General features: G+C 33.3%; 1 protein-coding gene across 5 annotated transcripts in view; it reads right to left on the bottom strand.

Moving 5' to 3' along the window:
- LOC118282043 (nephrin) overlaps positions 1-22,941 on the bottom strand; it is a 253,331-nt gene that overhangs the window by 20,208 nt on the left and 210,182 nt on the right. For all 5 annotated transcript variants that reach the window (XM_050705443.1, XM_050705442.1, XM_050705441.1 and 2 more), the window contains exons 7-12: positions 20,601-20,755; positions 20,040-20,184; positions 13,173-13,303; positions 8,759-8,921; positions 4,446-4,597; positions 2,362-2,584 (exon numbers count right to left, since the gene is read on the bottom strand). In XM_050705443.1, coding sequence (XP_050561400.1) covers positions 2,362-2,584; positions 4,446-4,597; positions 8,759-8,921; positions 13,173-13,303; positions 20,040-20,184; positions 20,601-20,755 — 969 coding nt within the window. The remainder of the gene's footprint in view (positions 1-2,361; positions 2,585-4,445; positions 4,598-8,758; positions 8,922-13,172; positions 13,304-20,039; positions 20,185-20,600; positions 20,756-22,941) is intronic.

The raw sequence follows: 22,941 nt of genomic DNA, 5'->3' as shown, positions 1-22,941 counted from the left end.
TTGGAAACTTCTTGGCGGATTTGTTGGATCTGAAGCTAAATATCTTGGCGTTTTTTTCTTCTGTTTTATATGAAAAACTGAATTTTATTTTCTTCTTATTTGCAAATCTAAGTAGCACTTAAAGTGGAATTTTATTACTTGTCTTTATTTACACTTTTTCTTTGTAATTGTAATGGGAGAAGAAAAGAATGAATGAAGGATTATTTTGTAGACGCTTTTTAAACTTAGTAGCATTTTTTATTATTTTTCATTTAATTCTGGTGCTATACTTAGATATTTCAAACGTTCGAACTGTCACGTCAAAAGAATGTGACGATGTTACATAATTCTCATTTCTATCATAGAAAATGCAATGTGGTTTTTTCTAATAAGTAAACCTTATGCTCTAAATATGCTTACGTTCTAATTATTTCAAAAATTGAAAAAAATTGAGATCGTTTTGAAAAAAATAATAAAATGCTAGCTCCTAGTAACTTTTTTTTTGAGTGGAGAAAATCATCCAATGACTTTTCCCACTTTAAGCGAGGTGAGAGGGAGTGTCAGACTCTCATTGACTAAAAACCAACTCGTCCCTACTCCTCCTTTTCGAGGCGGAGCTCCGGTAAACCCGCTAGGTAGTCCGCAGCTCCAGTTACTAGGTAACTTAGAACGAAAATACAGATCAAAACATAAGATATTTTTAGATAGCTTGACGATCTAATGGAATCTAAACAGAACTATGGAGTACATAGATAACTTAGGTACACAATAATACCAAATTTATCTCAAACACTTAGAAAAAACATCCCTCTTACATACCACCCAGCAAACATGTAACAGCAATTCATATCACACACATTACTCTCTTGAAATATCGATACGAAGCGAAACCAATCGCTCACAGTGCCTATTTTAATAAAAATGTAAGTGAACTCGAGGAAGCTGCTTCAGTAATACCGTAAATCCGATCGGAAATCATATCCCTCATCGACTGATCTCTATCGGCCCCGAGAGGTTTTACATCGAGATAAAGATCGAGAACAGACTTGCTCCCACGCATATATTATTAGTATGAGCTACCTGGGGGCCTAGTTATTATTTAATGTTTTATTTTTAGTATATTTAGTATTCTAACCTTAAAAGAACTTAATTTATAGATGAATTTCATGTTAAGATATCATATTGATTGCACGGTTGGCACGGTGGCTGGGTAACGTTTAACGGGAACGATTTCTGCACAGAGCCACTCTTTGTGTGATCCACAAATATTTTTTCTGGGTCTGGGAGTCATTTATATGTGAACTTGTATGATTATAAACGCATCAACGCTACAGGAGAAAATGTCAGCGAGGGGCAAGGTTCATGTTTCTTTTTTTATAGGTTTCTGTTCGCCATCTCATTGTCAGTGTGTCAACAATTAGTGCGTTTATTTCTTTCTTACCATATGAAACATAGCAGCATATGTCACTATTTCATGCTAGTAGTGGAGAGAGGATGTTACTTCCCTGGTCAAGCTAGCCCATTATAATTACATATAATATACAAGTAGATCCGTTTCTTCCAGACCCTGTATCGAAAATACCACAATCGCCGACTTTGACTGCCTCAAGAATACAACCCACGACTGCTTATTCAACAGTTACCCCTGTGACCACTCGACCAACAAAACAGTCAAAGCCAGACATAGGTATAATGTAATCAAATGCCAAGCTCTGTGTCATGCATGATTCATGGTTTGTTACTGTATTAGCAAGTAGTCACCTAGTTATTCAGACATGATTATAGTCGAAACTAGGTAGCTGGTAATATTCTATTCCGTAATGTTGGAAACTATTGGGATTGCCGTGCCGAGAATACGTAAGAGTTCGTTAACTTGTTTTCGTATGACTAATGTTTTAGTATTTATGCCTTTTTGTACTGTACGGTACTCATTCATTGCATTGTTTTTATAATAAGTATTGTGAGACATACTCAATTAATTAACTCTATTAGCGGCAACGTCGCACAGACTATGACCGTGTCACGTCTTCTCTCGCAGCTCATGATGAAAAGTATCTCTGTGACTCGAAATTAGTAGAGCTTTTCTCAATTAATTTACGTGAGTAAAATGTGATTTTTAGTTAATCATTGCATTGATACATTTTGTCTTTAAAGGCATATATTTGAATAACTATATTATTTAGGTCCATACGATTTGAAATAAATTTATTTCTAAATATTTTTATACCCTACATAAAAACAAACTTTCCGAAACCAAGCCCCAAAAATATGTTCTACTTCGACACGATCAAATATCATCATCATTATCTTATTTTTACAAGTCTAATAATGTTCACAAGTCTACAAAACTAGAACAAAATTCAATTAAAACTCTCCACATACCTGGTAAACACATAAGGTCCAGCGAATCGTCAGTCAGGTTGTACACAGTACAATTGGTGGGCGGATCTGGCCTCGTCGCCGGCAGTAGTGTGTAAACACACGGCGTCACTTGCTGCCCAGCTAAGTTCGTTGCTCGACACGATAACGTCCCGTAGTCGACATCGGACACCGGTGTATACGTCAGCAGAGACTTGCCCTCCTTTCCTTCTACTGTGAAACGGTCCTGTGGATGTAATTGGTGGTTTTAGTACACAGATTGGTGTTTGGGTATTATTTTCGGGTTAAGTGCTAGGTTTGTGTTTCATTGATTCTGAATAGTTTAAGCTATTTTGGTGTGTCAGTCGTAAGAACCACGGCGATTAGGGATGATGATGGGGTATAAAAATAAAAATATATTTAGTCCATCAGTTAGACAGTTAAAGAATATTGTTAGACAATGAAAGACACGTATTTTTTATTTTGTCATTTAAGATAACAATACTTGGATAAAACGAGTCAACAATTAGAAGTGGGAGGAGGAACTACGTGCCTAAAAGTGACGTCACGCGATATTTTAAATTGATATATATTCGAAAGTATTTGTTTCCGTACGAAAATAAAAAATACGTGGCCAATATTCCAAAATAATGTACACGACGGACATTAAAATAAAAATTTGTCATCTACCCTATTATAAGATATTAGTTGGGTCAAATCTCAAGGATTAAAGTTGCATCATAAAGTATTTAGGTTCTTCAAAATTCTCAAAAATGCCACTAAGTGGTTGACAATAGGATAATCTCAAATTCTTTAGCGATTGCGATTAATGTCATAACCAAATTCTGCAGTATATTTTTAGAGTACGCCAGCCAAATTTTAAACCTACCAGAAATTCTAACGTTTGAAGATAAACTAAGATCAAAAGCCCTGGGACAATGGACCTATAGTTATCCTATCATCCGTCACTTGGCCCCTATCTCACGTCAGAAGCTATTCACATCCGAACTGAATTTGATTACAGACTAAAGCGAGCCCTGCAGTATTAATTGGTTACGTACTCAAAAGAGGAAACGTGGTCACGAATTAATACGATAACCCCATCGTGGGTACAGAATGGAATAGTTCTTGATCTTTTTGTAGTGCATTCTTTGAGGAATAGATTTGAGGTAACATTAAACTATGTCTTAAGTACTTTTCGTAAGAATGTAGTGTTAAGAGATTGTATTGTAACTAAATCCTATGCCTATATACCTGATTCTTGCTAGAATTACTAAAGTTTTGAAGCATTTAATTAGTATACAAATTCACAGTGAATTTTTACTGTCTAAAGTCTAACTATCTGGTTATGCCTCATAGTCGAACCTAACAAGTTCGATAAAGGGAATTATCTGAAGCATAAACGCTCTATTAGCTATTTCTTTTAGGAACACAGGTTATCGACCCCCAAAATCTTTTACGTACGTTTTCTACCAACAAACATACGTAAGCACACAAAATAGCACCTGTTAGTTGTCCCCATTCAATTTTAATGCCATCCGGTAACTCCCCCAAATCGCTTGTGCTTCCAAATCTATTGTACCATAAATCATAGCAAAGGGGCTATCATTATCTTTTATTATAACATATTAAATGTTTCCTACGAATGTGGTTTTGGCTGTAAATACACTATTTCTTGGCCTTCCGTTTGTGTCAAGAGGCAGTCAAGAGATTTATGTATAAGGAAGATGGGTTGTGTCATGCAGCATATTGGTACTTGTAGGCGGTTTGTGGGATTGGCGAACATATTTTCGGTTGGGGATAACATTTGTTGAAAAAGTAATCAGATTCGCACTTTTCTATTGTGGTGATTTTAATTTTAATGTCTACATTTAATTTTAGTCATATACTGCCGCATTCAGAGACATTTAATGAATAAGTTAAACCAGTTTTTAGCAATTGTTTTCAGTACAAAATCGTTATTAACGAATACTTTAAGTAATAAACATTAAATGTCTCTGAATACGGCAGTTAGTATATATTATTAATACTTCTAGATATTTTAGTGATTCTTAATAGACTAATGCTATTGCAGTAAGAGTAATGCAATTATTAATTGGTTTACTTACAGGGTCAACTTTGATGGAACCTGCTGAGTTATTGAGGGTCCATTCGAAGGTGTCTGGTGGTGGAAAGGCGTCGACTTCACACGTGACTGTTGTAGGCTCTTGTAAAGCTGCTCCTATTATCTTCATCTCTTTTCTTTGGCATAATGGTCTATCTGTGAGAGAGAGATAGAAATATTTAAAATATCGTAATGTAAAAACTAACAAAACACACTAACACTTTTGAAATATCTAAATAGTGACCTAGTACGTCGGTCTGTTTGTGCTTGTACTAAATTGTAAGTCCCTGTGAAGAAGAACGAGCAACAAACTACATCTATTTAAAAATTCGATAAGTAGTTTGTTTTAAAGAGATGTAGTGTTATATTTAAGTCATGTGTTAAGAAGAAATTTTAAATACTCATATACTACATTCAGTTCAAAATAGCACTGAGTATCTAAAAACAGAACCGAATTGCCTGCTCATCGAATCCAGTTTGCGCAGACCCTCTGTGCGATAGCAAACGCACATAATACTCTCGAGGATTGTTGAAAAACAAAACGAAATTCAATCAATCAATCAATCAGCATGTCAATTCAACGTAACACTTTAAACGAATTTCCTTGCCTTCGCAACAAATTTTAACATCGTATCCGAATATCACCGAATTATGTGGACGAAAATGCAAATTAATCTTCTGTCGTGCATTCAGAATTCTCCTTATTATGAATTTATAACCGTCCTTGTCCATCTACCGGCTAAAAGTGCAGTCTATCGGAAAATTGGAAACATATTTAAATCTTAAATTAAAATTACTATGAATTTTCGTAGAAGAGAATTTATTACTTCATCCATATTGACAAGGCTTTTGTTTTTTGTATCCATTCCTGTTTCCTAGGCTTGTGTTGGCTTACAATTTATTGATACTTTAATACCAATTTCATTATTCTTTAAGTATTATTGTTACCTATATGAAATTTATGTGAATATTGAGCGTTGAAGACAGGACAATGAAATAATTTATCGTTCGTATTTTCAATTGTGGAATTTCATTTTATTGGTTACTTGTTAAACAATGATAATGGAATAAAATTGGTGCTTTATTTTTATGAACATATGGGTTTGTTTTGCTTGAATAATAAGCAACCATGACTATCAAACATGAGTTTGGTTCTTGAGAATCAATAAAATGTTGAATTATTTATAAGTTTCTTTTTGTTTAACTAAGAAAACCCATGAAGCTATTCCAAAACAATAACAAGGACACCACAGCAAATCATATAAAACACAACCAACCAAATAAAACCATCTTTAAAACATTATTGATATAAACAAACACATTTTTACGAGACATTCCCTTACGAATACTCCTTACAAAATGGCGGAACTACATACCTATGGGTACGAGTATAACAATATACTTTTAAACAATAGAGAATCGACTGATGGGCGTCGTAACGATAAAAGGTTTTACGTTTTCCCTAGTGAGAAACAAAAGTAAAAGGAATGAAAATAAAGTAAACAACCTCCTGAAATAGCTCGAAAGAGACTCGGAATGAATATTGCGTGTGATGGGAATGACTCGCGAGGAATTTACTCGAATGTGGTCACAGTGTAAAATATATATGTATACAGTACAAGCTTCAGCCAGTGACTTCGTTCACATTTCTGTGGGATAAAAAGTAGCCTATGTGTTATTCCAGAACGTGAAGGAAGCAATCAGCTCTGCAGACAGACACCCGCAACATTGGTGGAGTTACAAGTGCGTTGCGTGGAGGAATAGGGATGATGACGGGGTATGAAATATAAAAATGTAATTAGTCCTTCAGTTAATGAAAAAATCTTTCAGACCTATTTTTTATACGGTCCTATAAGATAAAAATACTTTATAAAATGAATCAAAGCTTAGAAGTTGGAGCAAATATGTCATTTCTGCGTATAAAATGTACTAGAAATGACGTCACACGATATTTCAAATCGATACATCTTCAAAAGTATTTTTTCCGTAAGAAAATAAAAAATACGTGTCTAATATTTTAAAATAATCTACAAGACGGATATTAAAATAAAAATTAGTCACCTACTCTATTGGGCCTCCGTCAAGTGCCCGCACAATAGCAAAACTGCACATAACGGCACGATATTCGTCGGTAAGCGACGCGCCAGAAATGCTTCTGGTGTTGCATAATAGGGTAACTGCTGTTTAGCACGCGGGTCGTAAGTTTCTTTACCACTTCTAATTATGTCGGTATATGACTTAGTGACCAAAGCTAATGTATTCATAGACTTTTGTACTTATACGCTAGATAGACTCGTGTACTTTTACGCTAAATTATTTATTATAATAATTATATAAAACTAAAGTCTTTGCTTGTTTGTTTGAACGAACTAATCCCAGGAACTACTGGTCCGATTTAAAAACCCTTTTTGTGTTGGATAGTCCATTTATCAAGGAAGGTTATAGGCTAAATAACATTACGCTAGGATCAAAAGCAGTCCAGCAGAGCGGGTGAAACCGCGCGGAAGTAGCTAGTGTAAGTAGTGTAGTAAGTTTTGAGTAGACCTTTTGTCAGTCATTATTATATCTACATTATAATGTAAATAAGTAATAAATCTTTATATATATAATTCTTCTGTACGTGTGTATGTCACTGAACTTCTCTTAAACGACTGGATCGATTTTGATGATTTTTTTTGTGTGTGTTCAAGGGGATCTGAGAATGGTTTACATTCACAATTTTGTCCGCTTGACAATGTTTTTTAATTAAATTTTAATTTATTTGTAGTTGTTGATTTTGGAATGTTTTACATTGCATCCGACAGACGGCGCTACCATCGCAGTGTCAAATATTAATGACGTTAGATATTGTCATAACATTTGAATGACAATTTTCATCAAAAAGGTCCAGAATGTTTTAGCTTATTAAAAAAGTTTAAAATTTTCAAATTAAAGACGTGTAGACAGGACAACGTCTGTCGGGTCCGCTAGTGTATACATAATAAACAAAATGAAAGCGTAAAGCGTAGCGCAAAGTAAGCAAACTCATATTAAGGGTATATACTTTAGACTGGATTTATCGATAACACTTTTCGTTATAGTGACAACTATGACGTTGTTACAGATGAGTTAATGAAATGGTGAGCTAAACTACATTTAGGTAATATCATTAAACCTATCCACACAACCATTTTCCCGTCGATAGAATTAATTTACTGCCTCGTTGGCCCAGTGATTGCAACTGCGACTGCCGGGTAAGTGGTCTCGGGTTCGATTCCCTGGACGGGCAAAGTATTACTGGGTTTTTTCGGTTTTTCGAAAAATTTCTCAGTAGGTAGGTTCAGGTAGCACGGAGTCTGGAAATGTGCTCGGTATATGGCAATAGGCTCACCTATATACCTATTACATGGGACTTACAACATTGTAAAATGTGGGTGTACATAATGTGCACCTCTGCCTAGCACTTCGGGGATTAAAAGCGTGTTATAAAAAAAAGAATTAATTTACAAACATAATGACTAATACTAATACAACCATACTTGCGAGCGTGGGGTTAAGATTTCTAAAACGATGGAAATTAAAACCGTACAGCACTACCTTCTATCCATCAGTTTGAAGCACCGCCTACCCATTTCCCCGGTTGTTTTTACATCCCAGTATTCCCTAACGAAGCTGTAATAAAATATACTTAACCCAGTTTCTTCAACGCCCCACGTAGACTAATATTTACAGTAAAAATACTATGGCACTTAGTCTCATCTAAATTTGCGATTAAATTATTTAGAGATAGTTTTATGTTGGTAGATATTTTGATATTTATGTTTTGTGTCCCGGTTAGGAGAAATACTTAGCATAAAATGTTATACAGCCTCTTTCTTATTGAAATGTAAATGGGGTAATATTAAATGTCATGAAACAAATTTCTGTTTATCTATTTATATTATACTTACATAAATTTAAATAGTATGTACAAAATTGTTGTCCCAATTTGAGCTGATCTAGTTTTCTTATCCCTATTATTGAATCGAATTCTTTTTGTATGTCTTACCACTCTCTTTTACAAATATTCACATGCATATGACACCCAGACCCAAAACAACAATTTGTGGATCACACAAAGAATTGCTCCGTGCGGTAACGGAACCCGCTATAAGTTGCGTGGTAGCCGGTTGCCCAGTCAGTGTGCCAAACGTGCAGTCGAACTTTTGTTTTTTAATAAATCGTTTAATAAACGACATAATTAGGTACATACCTGTCACTTCCAAAATATAAACACATAACTCCAAAAAGCGCCTTATCTAGCTAATTATACAGGAGGTTTATACTAGATTTACTTACAAACAACTTGCATATGCAAATATGGCGACTTGCCGTCCCCTTCGACGTTGGAAGCGGTACACGTATACTGGCCCGCCTGAAGTCTGGACACGTTCCGTAGTGCCAGGTTTGTGTTTCCCGTCAGTATAACACCGTTCGCAGGATTGTGTTGCAGTAGAACACCCTGTGGACAATTTATTGCACTTTATTTTTGGAAGAGTATTTTCGTTGAATATTTCAAAGTTGGTGTGTTGGTGTCAAATGTAAGAAGTATGTAGATGTTGGTTGCAAATATTGGATCCAATGTTTGTGGTAGTCAGGTTATTGATGAGAAATGAGAATAATATATTTAATTGTCGAGGTTACTTGACTAGTTATAAGTTACATCAATGACCCTTAAAAGTTTTTTTTATTTTTATCAAATAAAAGAGATGACAGCAAAAGTACTAATAAAAAGGATCCGCAAGTAATGAAATGCATCGCTTTCCTGATTTTAGCACAAACCATGAAAACATACGCTCAATGCCGCAAAATAAAGGTGAAGCTCGCAGATTTCCAATCAGTATAAAATCTGGATATTACGAAACTACGATACACGTTTTTTGGCCATTGTGTCACGGTTCAATGCATTATTTTCTGTCCCGTAATTGATACAGTCATCAAATAAATTCACATTCGAATATTTGGAGATGCGAGTGCCACTAGAGCGAGTCATTGTTACGGATTAATACTTGATTAATTGGAAATTCGTTGGAATTTGTTTAAATAATAGAGTACGAGTGTAGGTATTTACAAAAATTATATTGATTTTATACCAAGTATACCTGTTCATATTATTTTATAAATAGGTATTGTATATGTATTTAACAACAATGAGGTTCTCATTAAAGTAAAAATAAGAGAAATAGGCGAAGCGACAAACTCAATAAAGGATTTTCCGTAGTGTGTAAAATTTATCGATACCAGGTTTCCAGGTTTTGACTAAAAATATTGTATCAATTTTTGTATTAATTAATTAATTAATACTCGTACTTCACAGTTTTTTGTTCGGTTGTCACAGAGATATAAAATGTCAAAACCGTATCGTATTCTCAAAAAGAAACTCTTTTTGTATACGTCCTTTTGATGTCCTTACATAATTAATTTTGCAGTACTCCCAAAATATTAACTTTGCATGCAGAAATCAAAAAGTAGTATACAATTCTTTCATTTGCCATTTTAACAGCCGTCGAAGGGGACGGTAAGTTGCTTAAAATAGCTACGGACAACATAACGGGGCTCCGGTTCAAAGCAGGAGTAGGAACAACATTGTTTTTAGTCAGTAAGAGTTTTATACTCCCTCTCGCCTCGCCCAAGGCGGGAGAAGCTATTGGATGATTTTCCTCCTCATCAAAAAATGTGTTGTATATGGGTAGGTAGGTATTATTTATGTATTTTAGTATAGTTATTAAAGCATTTTTGTTTGTCCCAGGTATATAAAACAAAAAAAAAGATTAGTCATCATGTTTCGTTTCATGTAGAACATACTTTTTCAGTTCAACAAGAATAATATTAATTGACAAACTAAGATAGACATTGTCATTGTGGAATAAAGACATTTTTAGTTTTGGCATAACTATTGTATATGTCAGAGTAGTAGCCCTAAGGGCGTATTTTTCATTGAACTCCTAACTACTTGAAAATTGAAAGATGGATTCTGAGAAGGTGAAAAGAAAAGACATTTCTTGGACATTATATCCCAAGGGAGTTTCGAGTGTATTGAACTTTGAGAAATTTGAGAAAAATAAGAATATTTAATGTGTTATTTTTTTTTTGAGAATTTGTTGATCGTAGTTTTAGTCGTAAGAATCAAATGAAACCTCATCATTATAACATTATGCTTTTAAATCTTCGAAGGCGGAAACAAAAATGTACGCATTTATGTCCACTTCTGTAAAAAATACGTCCTCTTAACAGGGCACACACCTATACCATACACTAAGCTACTTATTATTCTGTCTTTTTGTTGATAAATTTGCAAGAAACTAAAAATTCCTAGTTTGCTTAAAATAGACCAAATTAACAAACTTAGTAACCCATTAAAGTTAAACAAATAAGATAAGTGAATCAAATATTTATAACTCTTGGCCAACTTAATAAAAGTCTCAATAATAATCTTACCAAATCAAACTCAATGATTCAATTGAACACTCAATAATTACATAAGTTGAGGTAATCACAAACTCATAACTGAAATTACTTGAATCATAAAATACGTAACTATGTTAAGAAATTATTAGGGTTAAACATTAGAAAACTTATTAATCGTTTGTTTTATTTACTTATGACTTTGTTCTAGTTTAGAAGTAGGTAAGAAGCTTTATTATTATTTTTAAACATTTATGTTTTTATTATGCATATATGTATTTATGTATTTTTGACAGCTGTATCTACAGCGTACAGATTATTGGTCAAATATTATGGTAGTGTTATTGAAATATATTAAAAGGGATATTCAACAAAATCAAATAATTCAATCTTAATAGGACATGGTATGAAATTATGTTACACAAAATGAGAATAATTGAATGTGTAAATTGCTCCTTGCAGATACATTAAATTGACTCTTGATTTATGTATGTATAAAAAACCTAAGCAAAATTTTCCAAAAATGTAATAATGTAAGTCCTCCTTAAATATATGAAACAATACTTCCCACTTCAAACATTTCCACGATAAAACAAACATAATCAACCACACAGATTTCTATTCAAAATTAACTGACATGCCATTTACAAATCCCTGTAAATAAACAACTAATTTGATTACCTTTATTGGTTCAACCAAATGTAATACCGATACGCGGCCATCATTAAGCCTCTCTGGTAAAATGACATTATCATGACATTAATCCCGATTGCCATGCGGGATGTAAATTGATACACGTTGTACAGAAGCGTTCAAAAATATCTACACAATACACGAGCAACGAACATGTGGGTTTTCGAGACACCATGTAGAAAATTGACCTTTAAAATAATCCCGCCTGTATTTACAATTACCTACAAAGACAAGTTTATATTAGAACGAGGAATTTGTTTTAATATAAGAAGTCTTATTTGTAGAAGTAATGAGAAAAATATATGGATGATAAAATTAATAAGGGAAATAGGCAGGAGTAAAAATAGTCGGTATCATTTCGCCTTTGTCATGAATATTTATAAGCCTACACAATTTGGTTGGTATATTTTAATGGCATTCCGTCTAGATTTTGGATAAGACACGTGTAATAAAACCTAAAGCGTAGAAGTTGAATGTAAAGGTGTTGTTAGCTTGTTAAAAAAAGTTATACAAAATTATAGCAATAGCTACACATAATACAATTTCCATAGAAAATTATGTATTTATAAATACAATAGGTGAATTCATTTAACAAAAATATAATGCACGTTTAATATAATAATTTTGATTCATTATGTGCATAATTCGTGTAAGTATTGAAAACTCGTAACAATGGCTTATAATACCACAATTCAAATTAGATGTCTATTATAATAATAGAATATTAAATAGGGAAGTTGAGTAAATTAATAATGAAATTATTTAAATTGAAATTACCCGTACGTATACAAAGGCTTGTATTTTTAGTTTTGTACTGAAATAGAAGCATTGCAGCATTTTGGTTCTATTTTCTGCAGACATTTTAGTTGGTACTGTCAGTGGCGAAACTTGCTAAGCAGGGAGGACCAAAAATGTGTTTATGTGACTGGTTTATTTTCTCTTATAGACTATACATTAAAGGAAGGTATTATTAAAATAGTAATAGCAATTTTAAATGATTTATTCTTGTGATTATTATATGAAAGAAATCAATTAAGTAAAATATTTGAATCTCTTTTGTTATCATATAGAGCAATATTATTTACTCATTCTCTTTCTAAATGATTCAATTTCGAAATGATTCCTTATTTTCTTCGCCGAAGGTAACAGTAACGTAATACATTTTCGTTCTGACTATTCAGAAATGCCTTTACATGTGTCTAGAGTAACATATTCTCTGCAAAAGCACTTTGCCCAATAACTTTTGGTAGTAACAGTACTACGTTTGTTGGCAAAGTCCGCTTCGTCCAATTGTGTCATGCGCTAGTCACATGGGAATCACGTAGGATCGGAAGTCTTATTCCCTAACTCCGATTGCTATCAAAATAGATTTTGCTTCAACTAGCCAGTAGGTTTTTGCGTTTTCTACTTTATTTTTTAAGTTAACTGTACCTTCCGTGAGGTAGGTACGAAATTATTTCGAGAGTCAACGGTTTGTTTAATTAAGGAAAATGTAAAGTTTCATAAACAAATTCAAGTGACGATAATAACAATTGTGTAGACATAAGCTAGAAAAGGGATTTATCGACATTTTCTTATATAGAATGGAAATATAAATCAAGAATTTATTACTCACATTATGTTCCCAAACAACTTTGTAGGCAGGCGGATTGGCATCCACCTTACAGCCGAAGTACACGTCATCACCCTCCTCAATGTCATTCGGGTTCATCTTAGCCCCAAGGTGAATCTTTGCTTCTGGCATATCTGTTCACAAACAAATTACAACCTTAAACCCTCATCCATAAATGTAAATTTCAAATAAATATTTCCGCTTTGATGAAAGTAAACATGAAATAAAGTTCTTAAAACGGGTACAAAATTGCGGTTCAACTGTTACATCGGATAAAGTGTTGTTCATTTTGTATTGGATGTTTAATAACTTAATCTTGGCTTTTCGGGGAAGCTGGAATCGCTCAAAAAGGTTTTATTTACAAACAATCTGGGATACACGACAAATTAAGTGGTGAACAAAAAGTGGAGAACAATACCTTATAATTACATGTGTACGAGAATGCTAATAGCTTTTGTACTAGTACTCATTATACATACGTAAATTTAGGTTTTTAGTAGCTTAAGGGTGAATGTATACTTAATGGAACCTATGCTTAATATATAAAGCTAAAAAAGAAAACAGAAATTGGGACACATAATTGAATTGATTCAGTGAATTAGAATAAGATTTTGATATTTCTATGTATTCTACTATTAAGAAATTTGTAACACATTGAATAGTAGCCAATTAAAGCTAAAGACTTATGCCTGTTTGTAACACTTGAATAATTATTTTTGTGTTGCATTGACAATTTATTAAGAATGGCTATGGGCTGTAAAACATCACGCTATGATAAATAGAAGCTGAGTAGAACGGGTGGTAGAAAATACGTAGCACCATCTATAAAAATCCTTACATACTTCATGTGTTTGCTGCCCAATGAGAATAAAATGTGTATGATTATGATTAAACATAAATATAAATGTATTGGGATTTATAGCACTAATCATTTGATAAAGAAAAAAATCTTTATCAGTGTTATTTTAGAAGACATTGTAAATTTTAAATCTTTGTGAGGAACAAAATAGTGATTCTATGTTTAGTTTCACTTCTAAGAATGGAAAATCTCACATATCGCTTAAGATTTCACATGAATTGTTTATTTATAACTATTACGTTTTTAGATATAAATCTCGTTTTCTGAAAATAATGAATAGTACGAAACTTGATATCGATTTTAGTTGAACTCATTAATTGTATAGTTATAATACAACACTAATTTAGATTTAATAACCTTTAAAGCAATTAATACCTATGAATTGATTAAATAATTTTCCTATGTTGCTTATTGTTTTTATTATATGTATCGTTTATTTTTTAATTATTAAATATGGCACTTGTTTAATGTTTCTATAGAAATTTATTTTAGCAATGTTTTTGTATAAACAATTGTTAGTTACTAGTATTGCAACTTGAAACAGGATATTTACCATGTTTTTCGATTTCTATGAGTTTAAAAAAACAATGTTAGTTAACCAAAATAAATAAATAAACACTACTTTTTATTAAACCTTTTGAACAAGGCGTTACTATACATTAAGTTAGAAAATCATTTAAAGGTACTCCAATACTTTATTATACAACACAAAAACAAAGTCAAACACTCAATTGTTTAAATTCGAACCTTTCACCTAAAATCATAAAGTTGTTATTCAAATAACCGTCGCACTCAAAAGGTTCCCGTTTGAACTTTTGCCTATCTCCCAAGAAATACAGAAAGTCGTAATTCTTAGTGTTCATAACAATAAAACTTAGTATGTTCTCACACGACACGCGGCAATAACAGTACAGAAGTTTATTACTCTCGGCGTACACAACGATATATTATGTGTTAATATTTTATAATTATTAACATAACATCAGTATGGTAATTCTTAAAAGAAGACATCCAAAGTTTGTTTACTATTCACGTAGTCTTTTGCTTGTTATGAGTCACATGTGTACATATCGATATATTTACTACGTGTTAAAGTTTTATAATAAATAACAAATACCAATATGGTTATTTGTTAACTGACTGACTGATATGACTAAAAGTTTCTTTACGCTGTATGTATTTTTTGCTAGTGATGTTGGGAGTCTCGTGCATGGAAGCAAACGTACGACATACATTATCATGCGTACACTACGATATATTTTGTGTTTATATTTTATAATTATAACATAACATCATGTATAGCTATTATTTAAAGAGGTGATCCAAAGTTATTGAACATTTCACATACTTGTTTGTTAGTGATTTTATGAGTTTCATTTCAGGAGGCAAACGTACGACATACGTCATCATGCGTACACTATGATATATTACATGTTAGGACATACGTCATCATGCGTACATGCGACATCATGCATACATGCGTCCACGCACGCAGCTCATGAGAAAGAGTAACTCTGTAGCTCGAAACTAGTAGAGCTTTCCTCAGTATATTTACGTAAGTAAGCCATTGTTATTCTTTAAACTACTTAACACTGTTTTAGATATTAAAATTTGAGACTAAGACACCTTGTTTCCATTTTCCTAAGCTGATTTTGTAGTACCTGGTCGTCGCATTTTAAACTTCTTGATGGACGAGACAACTAGTAATAAGTCTTATAATAATAAAGTATAAAGTTACTTCTAATAAACGTTAATACCAAAACGACTTTAGGCATAATAATTTAAAGTTGAAAATTGTTTATTTTAGAAGCTCTTAAACTTGTTATTTTACTACTTTCCAGGGTTATAACAAAATAGTTTCAGTAGCGAGTTTTCTGCGAACATCTACCGTCTACGGTGTGTAATCAAAACTCGGTTTTTATATAGAAACGAGGCCGTAGTAAGTGCTATCGTTAAAATAACTGTTTCTCCTCTCATTAGGAAGCCCACGATTGTGCGAAGGTACGAAGAGTTACTGGTTTTACGATCCCTTTCCATTTCCTTCCACTTATCGCTGGTTGTGGCTATCATCAGTTCATTAATGTGTATTTTATATTTTTTACTGAGATTTTTTTATATTTTATGTGTTCTTTAAAAGAACTGTTGGGAGTGTACGTACTTGTGTTAGTTATGTTTACGGTGGCAAAGCTGTTATCGTGGTTTAAGTAATGTGAGACTTAAAATATAAATTTTAATATTACACTAATGCAGTTTATCACAATTATATCTACCATTTTTTCATATTCTTAAGTAGATGTTTTGAAAAAAAATGCATATATCTTTAGTCTAGGTACTTTCAACTAGGAAATACTGACGACTAAGCATATTGGAACCTTCCTGTCTACTGGTTGTAAATACAGGCCAGAAGTATATTATACCTTTAGATTTATCTATTTTGCAAACTGTAATACTATGCATGACCAATGTAATGAAACCACACATAGCTCCACAGTACATTTTATATTTTCCATTTCATAAAAAAGCGCAGTAAATAACAATTAGCATACATTTTAATTTTCAAAGTAACAACTAGCGACGGCTGCTCGTAAAAACTCACAATATGGGAAAATATTGACGAGTACACACGCTATGTGTTACGCAAATTACTGGGAGCAACATATTAGCTTTTAGCTTGGCTAAAAATAAGTTATTACTTACACGAGTTCATAGAAACATATAGGTTTGTTAGTGTTAATGTTAAAATGCTAAGTCGGTATGTTTTTATGATTGGTGATAAATTGAAAGTACCTTTCGCCGACGAGCATGCTTGAAAAGACTGATGACTGTTGATGAAGTGAAAGATTCGTAGCGATTGGCGTTATCTCTGCCTACCCCTATGGGAGATAGGTGTAAGATTATGTATGTATGTAGGTATTTAAGTTGGTATGTTTGTTTTTGGAAAAAGTTATAATAACAATTTATGTATAGGCAATAGGGTCTTTTATTTCATAGGACTCATAATTAATTAGCGAAAAGTGGGTGATGCATAATTACACGTGGATCTAACCTAGATTAAGGAATTTGAAGAAACCACATTTTATTACACTATGTGTTGTGTCAAAGAAATTAATACCTAAAAGGCATGTCAATAAACTCCACATCAGTATGACTCAAACAAAAAAAGGGGCGAGGCCTGTTTCTCGGTAATCTTGAAGTAATCGTCCGATATGCCGCTTATTAATTGCTCTAGAATGATTACCAACAAAGCTATGACAATTAGAATTATGGCGCTGCACGGCACATTATGCAAAATACCACTAGCTTAATTGGTTTTAGAGGGGTAGGGGGGGTCCCACAAAATGTATGGAATTTTGGTTAGAGTAGGCTGTTTATGTAGCCTATATTTTGATATTGGGAGGTGTATTAAATGAGAATATATGTATACCGATTATTAGACACACACACACACACACACATACTCATACATACCAAAAATTGTCTAGGTATAACACACAAGATTTGCTTTGTACAAATTAAGACACCTTCTTAGTAATGTATTTATTACACTTGTAAGATATAAAAGAGCGGTGCCGCCTAGCTTAGGCATCCATATGCTTAAAAGGAGACGCCACCAACTGTATAACTATGTATAATCCTGTAATAACGAAATAAAACCATTTTGATAGTACTTATTCAATTTCAATGAAATGAGTTTTTTTGCTTTTATGATATTCCCAGAGAAAGCGACATAGATGAACAGTCTTTAGAAAAGTTGAGACACTATTAGTCCTTTTCAGCTCTTACAGTAAAAAAATCAATGAATCCATTTTTTTGCCACTATTTCTAAGGATCAATTTATATGGATGTAGCAGATGTAGTATCTAGTACAAAAGGTTAGATTTGGGCTTTACCATAAAAAAACATAAGTAGGTACCGTGCGTAAGTTGTTACACTTGTGTCAAACATAGTATAAACCGGAACAGAACCGTCAGTTATTGATACAATTTAATATTAAAAACACCATGTCCATGTAAATTTTAATATTCGTTCAGATTTCATTACTAAAAAACATTTATTTTATCGTTCAAAGTAAATTGATCAATTATTTCATTGAACTCTCACTCGAATTATTTATTGTTTGTAAAAGTAATTGTTTACAAAGTAATATGTATTTGTTTAATTAATAAAGCATTCAATGTTTTCATATTATATTAATTTATATAAAGTACTGAAAATCGTTGTGTTTATCTTTACATTTTAAAATATTGCGGCCTTTATTCCTCTAAGAAGAAATATAGTATCAATAACCAAACATTTACATATAGCATTAATATTATTATAGTTTTTCACTAAACATACGTATCTGAACTTTTCTTTATTTGATAAGGCGGTTACCGAGCAGACGGATGTCCTGGTGGTAAGCAATCGCCACCGCCAATAGACACTCGAAACACCAGAGGCGTTACAAGCACGTTGTTCGCCTTTTGGGGGGTTAGGAATTTGAGGATTGTTGGAGATTTGGAGAGGAGACCAATTGATCCTCCGGTAACCTCACTCATACAATGAAACACGATGCAAGCGTTGTTTCTTTTTTCGGTCGAGCCGGCCCATTCGTGCCAAAACATGGCTCTCCCACACTTGAAAACTTACGATACTTATAATAAACTACAAGATTATTTCTAATTTAATGTTCACGTACTCTTTTTCAAATTCTTTTGCAACTTTTAAAACTACCAAAAACATAGCGTTTTGCATTTTCCGAATTCTATAATTAAGGCAAATATTTAGATTCATACTGGTTTTTCTACCTTCCTAATTGAAACAAAACAAATTGATGGACAGTTTAATGCACTGATGGGTATATTCTGCATTGCAGTTGTTTACAGCAAACTAATTAGTGAAGTTTCATTGAAAAACTAGCCTGTTAAAAATATTTGTTCTGTTTGTCGGGTTGGGAGGCTAGTTGGAGTATACTACACCAGTCTACTAGTTCAAAAGTGTCTACTACCGAGCAAAGTCCTCGTATGGTGAAGGAATGATCATTCATCAACACACTTGCTTAAGGTTTGTTGGTGATTTCAAACTTATATATAGAAATTACTAGCAGCTTACGTTCTCATGGGATGAAAAGATCCTGTCTCTACACCAAGTTTCATTAAAATCCGTTCAGTAATTTCAACCTTTTACCTTCAAAGGTTATCAGTAAAGTCTAAATAATCAGAGTACCATAAACTAATAATTCAATTGCGATCTTATCTTAACGTCATACGTTCCAGATTGGATAAATTCATAAAAATAACATGCTTGCAATTTATCATGCTAATCACAACTAATAACTGATTTCCCAATAGCATTACAATGACGCCTCTTATCATCTGAGATAGACAGCATACTATTATCAACGAGGCAATCAGTCTCAATTGCACAAAGCGGAAAATCGGATTATACCCTACGTTTCGGAGATTTATTTAGGCCATGCGAAGAATTATAGGACATTTCGATTTTCACAATATTGGTAGTTGTGTCCTGAGTTTGACAATAGGCTCTACTTTATATACAATTGGTAAAACAAGGTTTTGGTAAACTCTTCAAGCTAATATTACATGATAATTATAAATATTAACTGTACGCACAATGCCTGGGTAACCGGTTGCCGTGTAACGAGTCCCGAGTTTGATTCCCGCACGAAACTCTTTGTGTGATTGACAAATTGTTGTTTTGGGTTCGGGTATATGAAATACAGGATCAATTCTCAATGCAGGCAATACTCGTTTTAAATATGGATATCATTTAAGTAATCATGAAACATAAATAACTATGTAAAGGTAATAGTAGATGGAGCTCAGTAGTAAGTTATCAGAATATTAAACAAAGCACGAAAATATCACACGCAATTCCCAAAAAAGCACAAGAAACCTAACAGAATATTTCGAAATGTTATTCAACAACACTATAAGTAACGGATAAAAATTTTCCAGTATTCAGCTCCAACAAATACGTAAATGTAGGAATAAAAATAAACTCATACTCACAATACACGTTCAACTGCAGTTTGCTTTCAATGCTAGAATGGTTGAAGTTCGGATGTTCCGCTCTGCACGTAAGAACTTGACCATTATGGTCTTTTGATGGCATCCATTGTAGTAACGATTCGGTCTCGTTCGCTTCCGCAACACCCTGTTTCAGAATTATGTAAATATTATATTTTATAAACTTGTTGTTTTATATTTTAGTACGGATCTGGTTGAATTTTTAAAAATGATAGTGTTTAAAGAGAACTTGTTACAAATCCATATTTGAGGCAATCTGCGTGGATTGAGGATGCAGATAATACAATGATGATGTGATCAAAGATATTCAAATTTTTCATAGTATAAACCGGTAAACGAGCAGACGGATCACTTGATGGTAAGCAATCGCTGCCGCCCATGGACACCGAAAATACCAGAGGCGATACAAGTGCATTGCCGGCCTTTTGAGGGTTAGGAATTTAAGCATTGTTGGGGAATCGGGGATTAGGAAGATTGGGAAGGAGGGTAATTGGGCCTGTGGTAGCATAAATATACAAATCACCGTCTCTGTGCTACACTTACCGAATCTTTAGTGATGGCTTCTAGTCTCTTGCCACCAAGCCACCACGTGATGGTGGCTGGAGGTCTCGCCCCCATCGTCTTACACCACAGCTCTGACTTCCTACCGACAGACAGAGGCTGCTCCCTCGAAAGTATTTCTACTCCTAGTGGTTTTACTGCAACAAACATTTGATAATGTTAATAATAAGTTGTTGATTTGGCTACAATATGTAACTTTGAAATTTTAATATATCCTCAGGATTTTCGTTAGCTTTTTATTAAATAGATAATTGAAAAGGAATTCCTTGTACAATATTTACAAGGCTTGAATAATTTTACAAACAACAGAGTCATGGTAAACACAAACATGACTAGCTCGTGCCTCAAAGAATAATGTACCAAACTAATAAACATTTAAAACAGTCCGGACAAAGAACAAGGCATTTGTATTCACAAATGAGTTCGTGTTGTAATTTCGATAACATCTTTTCACGACAAGGTAACTTTAACTACCAATCAAAAGTTTACCTCAAACAGTTCATTCTAACCTTTTAGTTAGTGGTCCGCGATACATCTGATTTACAGTATTTAGTAAAAAATATAATCAAGACGTTGTTTATGTATTCTGTTCGTGATTTTTATCTGAAGGACTTTTATGGTTGAAGGAATTCATGTTTTGGTTGTATAAGAGTGCTTTTCCAAAAGAGATGTGCTATGTAGGTATGCTACGAAGATGTAATAGCTAAGCTATGAAACTATGTGACCGTTTCCACTGATACTAAGCTATGTAGCTGTGCGAGGAAGACGCGCAGCTCGAGTATGCGATGTATTGATAGTAGGGAAGCCATCCATAGCACACATCTATTGAACGCATCTTTCTATATAAAAAAGGTAGGTACCTATAGACATTCCACATATAGATAATGTATTATACACACTATATACAGACTAGAATATGAATGAGTATGTGACATTCTGTCACAGACTAACTTAGACTTACTAGTTGAGTACGGACAGTTTTTGATGGAGTCTCTGTCAAACTGTCAGACGTTGTAACTAGCCCTCGATATTAAATATTCTGACGACCACCAAGGGATTTAGGTTGTTTTGACATTTTCTTTTGCTTTTGTTTTAATAATGAGGGGTTTTGGGAGGTCATTATTGTTCGTATCTGTTTTATTAAGGGTTTGAGATAAGCTGATGTTTCTTTCTTGTTAATGGGTTTCGATCTAGGTAACGAATACAACATGCACCTGTATACAATACGTAAATATTTGTTTTTATAACATTTTGGTTTTTGACAGTCAATGTTAGATGTAGAAAACCAAAGCAAGAAGAGTTGGTGAGATTTTTATTTTAATTACGTCACGTTATTTTAGACTATCTTTCTCACATGAAATGCTTACGTCACAAAGTAACTATAAAAACTATTGAGGAGACAAATACATAATACTGCTAAGACGACACGTAAACCAATAATATGTAACACACCTGTTAGCAAGATGGCGCAGGTATATCTACAAGTATAATGAAATACGGAACTTATGTATATATTTTTCGTAAGTTATTAATTTGTATTAAGGTTATGACACCGTGCGTAATGAAGAAATACGGTTATATTTGGACTCATAATATATTTGAACATTGGACCTGTTGGAGTATAAGGATCTGTTTTAAAAATATCTACACCTATTGCCCCAAAACGGCAATAGAATCTTTTGACTTTTAAACTCAACCTTCAAAACCAAACTGTCGTATTTGTGTATTTTATTTAAACTACCAGGGAAGCAGAAATAAGTTGAAGCAACGTGTATAAACGACTTACTAGTTCATCATCTGCAATTTGATATCACAAAAAATGAACAGCCGCGGAATCTACACTCTGAAATCCAGTTCCACGCTCATATAAAGCGCATACTAAAATTCTGGAACTTTTATTTAGGTACTCTGAAGATAAAATCCGTCCAACTGAACACCATCACAATAAACGGTTTTCTCCATTCATGTGTATGTGCCTTATTTGGAGGAAAAGTCAAATCTAGAAAGGTTATTGGTTTAGTCTCAGTTCGTTGATTCCCCGAATATTGGTGTTAATGGCTCCTAATAACTGTCCGTTATGAGCGAAAGAATATTGCAATCCTTATTCGTTTTCGTTCCTCGATATTTTCTCATATTTGAGCCATTCGGAAATATTTTTGTGTGTACGTAGTACTGTTGGCATTGTTTTATTCGTATACCATCTAAACACATGTTTTACTTTTATTATAATTGTGTTTAATGTGATACAAAAACATAATTATGTAGGTTAAATCCTTAGAGAGTTATTTACAATTACATTTTTTTATGGGCGTGAATGTTTTAC

The sequence above is a fragment of the Spodoptera frugiperda genome, chromosome 27 (assembly GCF_023101765.2).
Source record: "Spodoptera frugiperda isolate SF20-4 chromosome 27, AGI-APGP_CSIRO_Sfru_2.0, whole genome shotgun sequence".
NCBI lineage: Eukaryota > Metazoa > Arthropoda > Insecta > Lepidoptera > Noctuidae > Spodoptera > Spodoptera frugiperda.
Note: the sequence above shows the minus strand (reverse complement) of the source record. Positions and strands in the feature narration are given on the sequence as shown.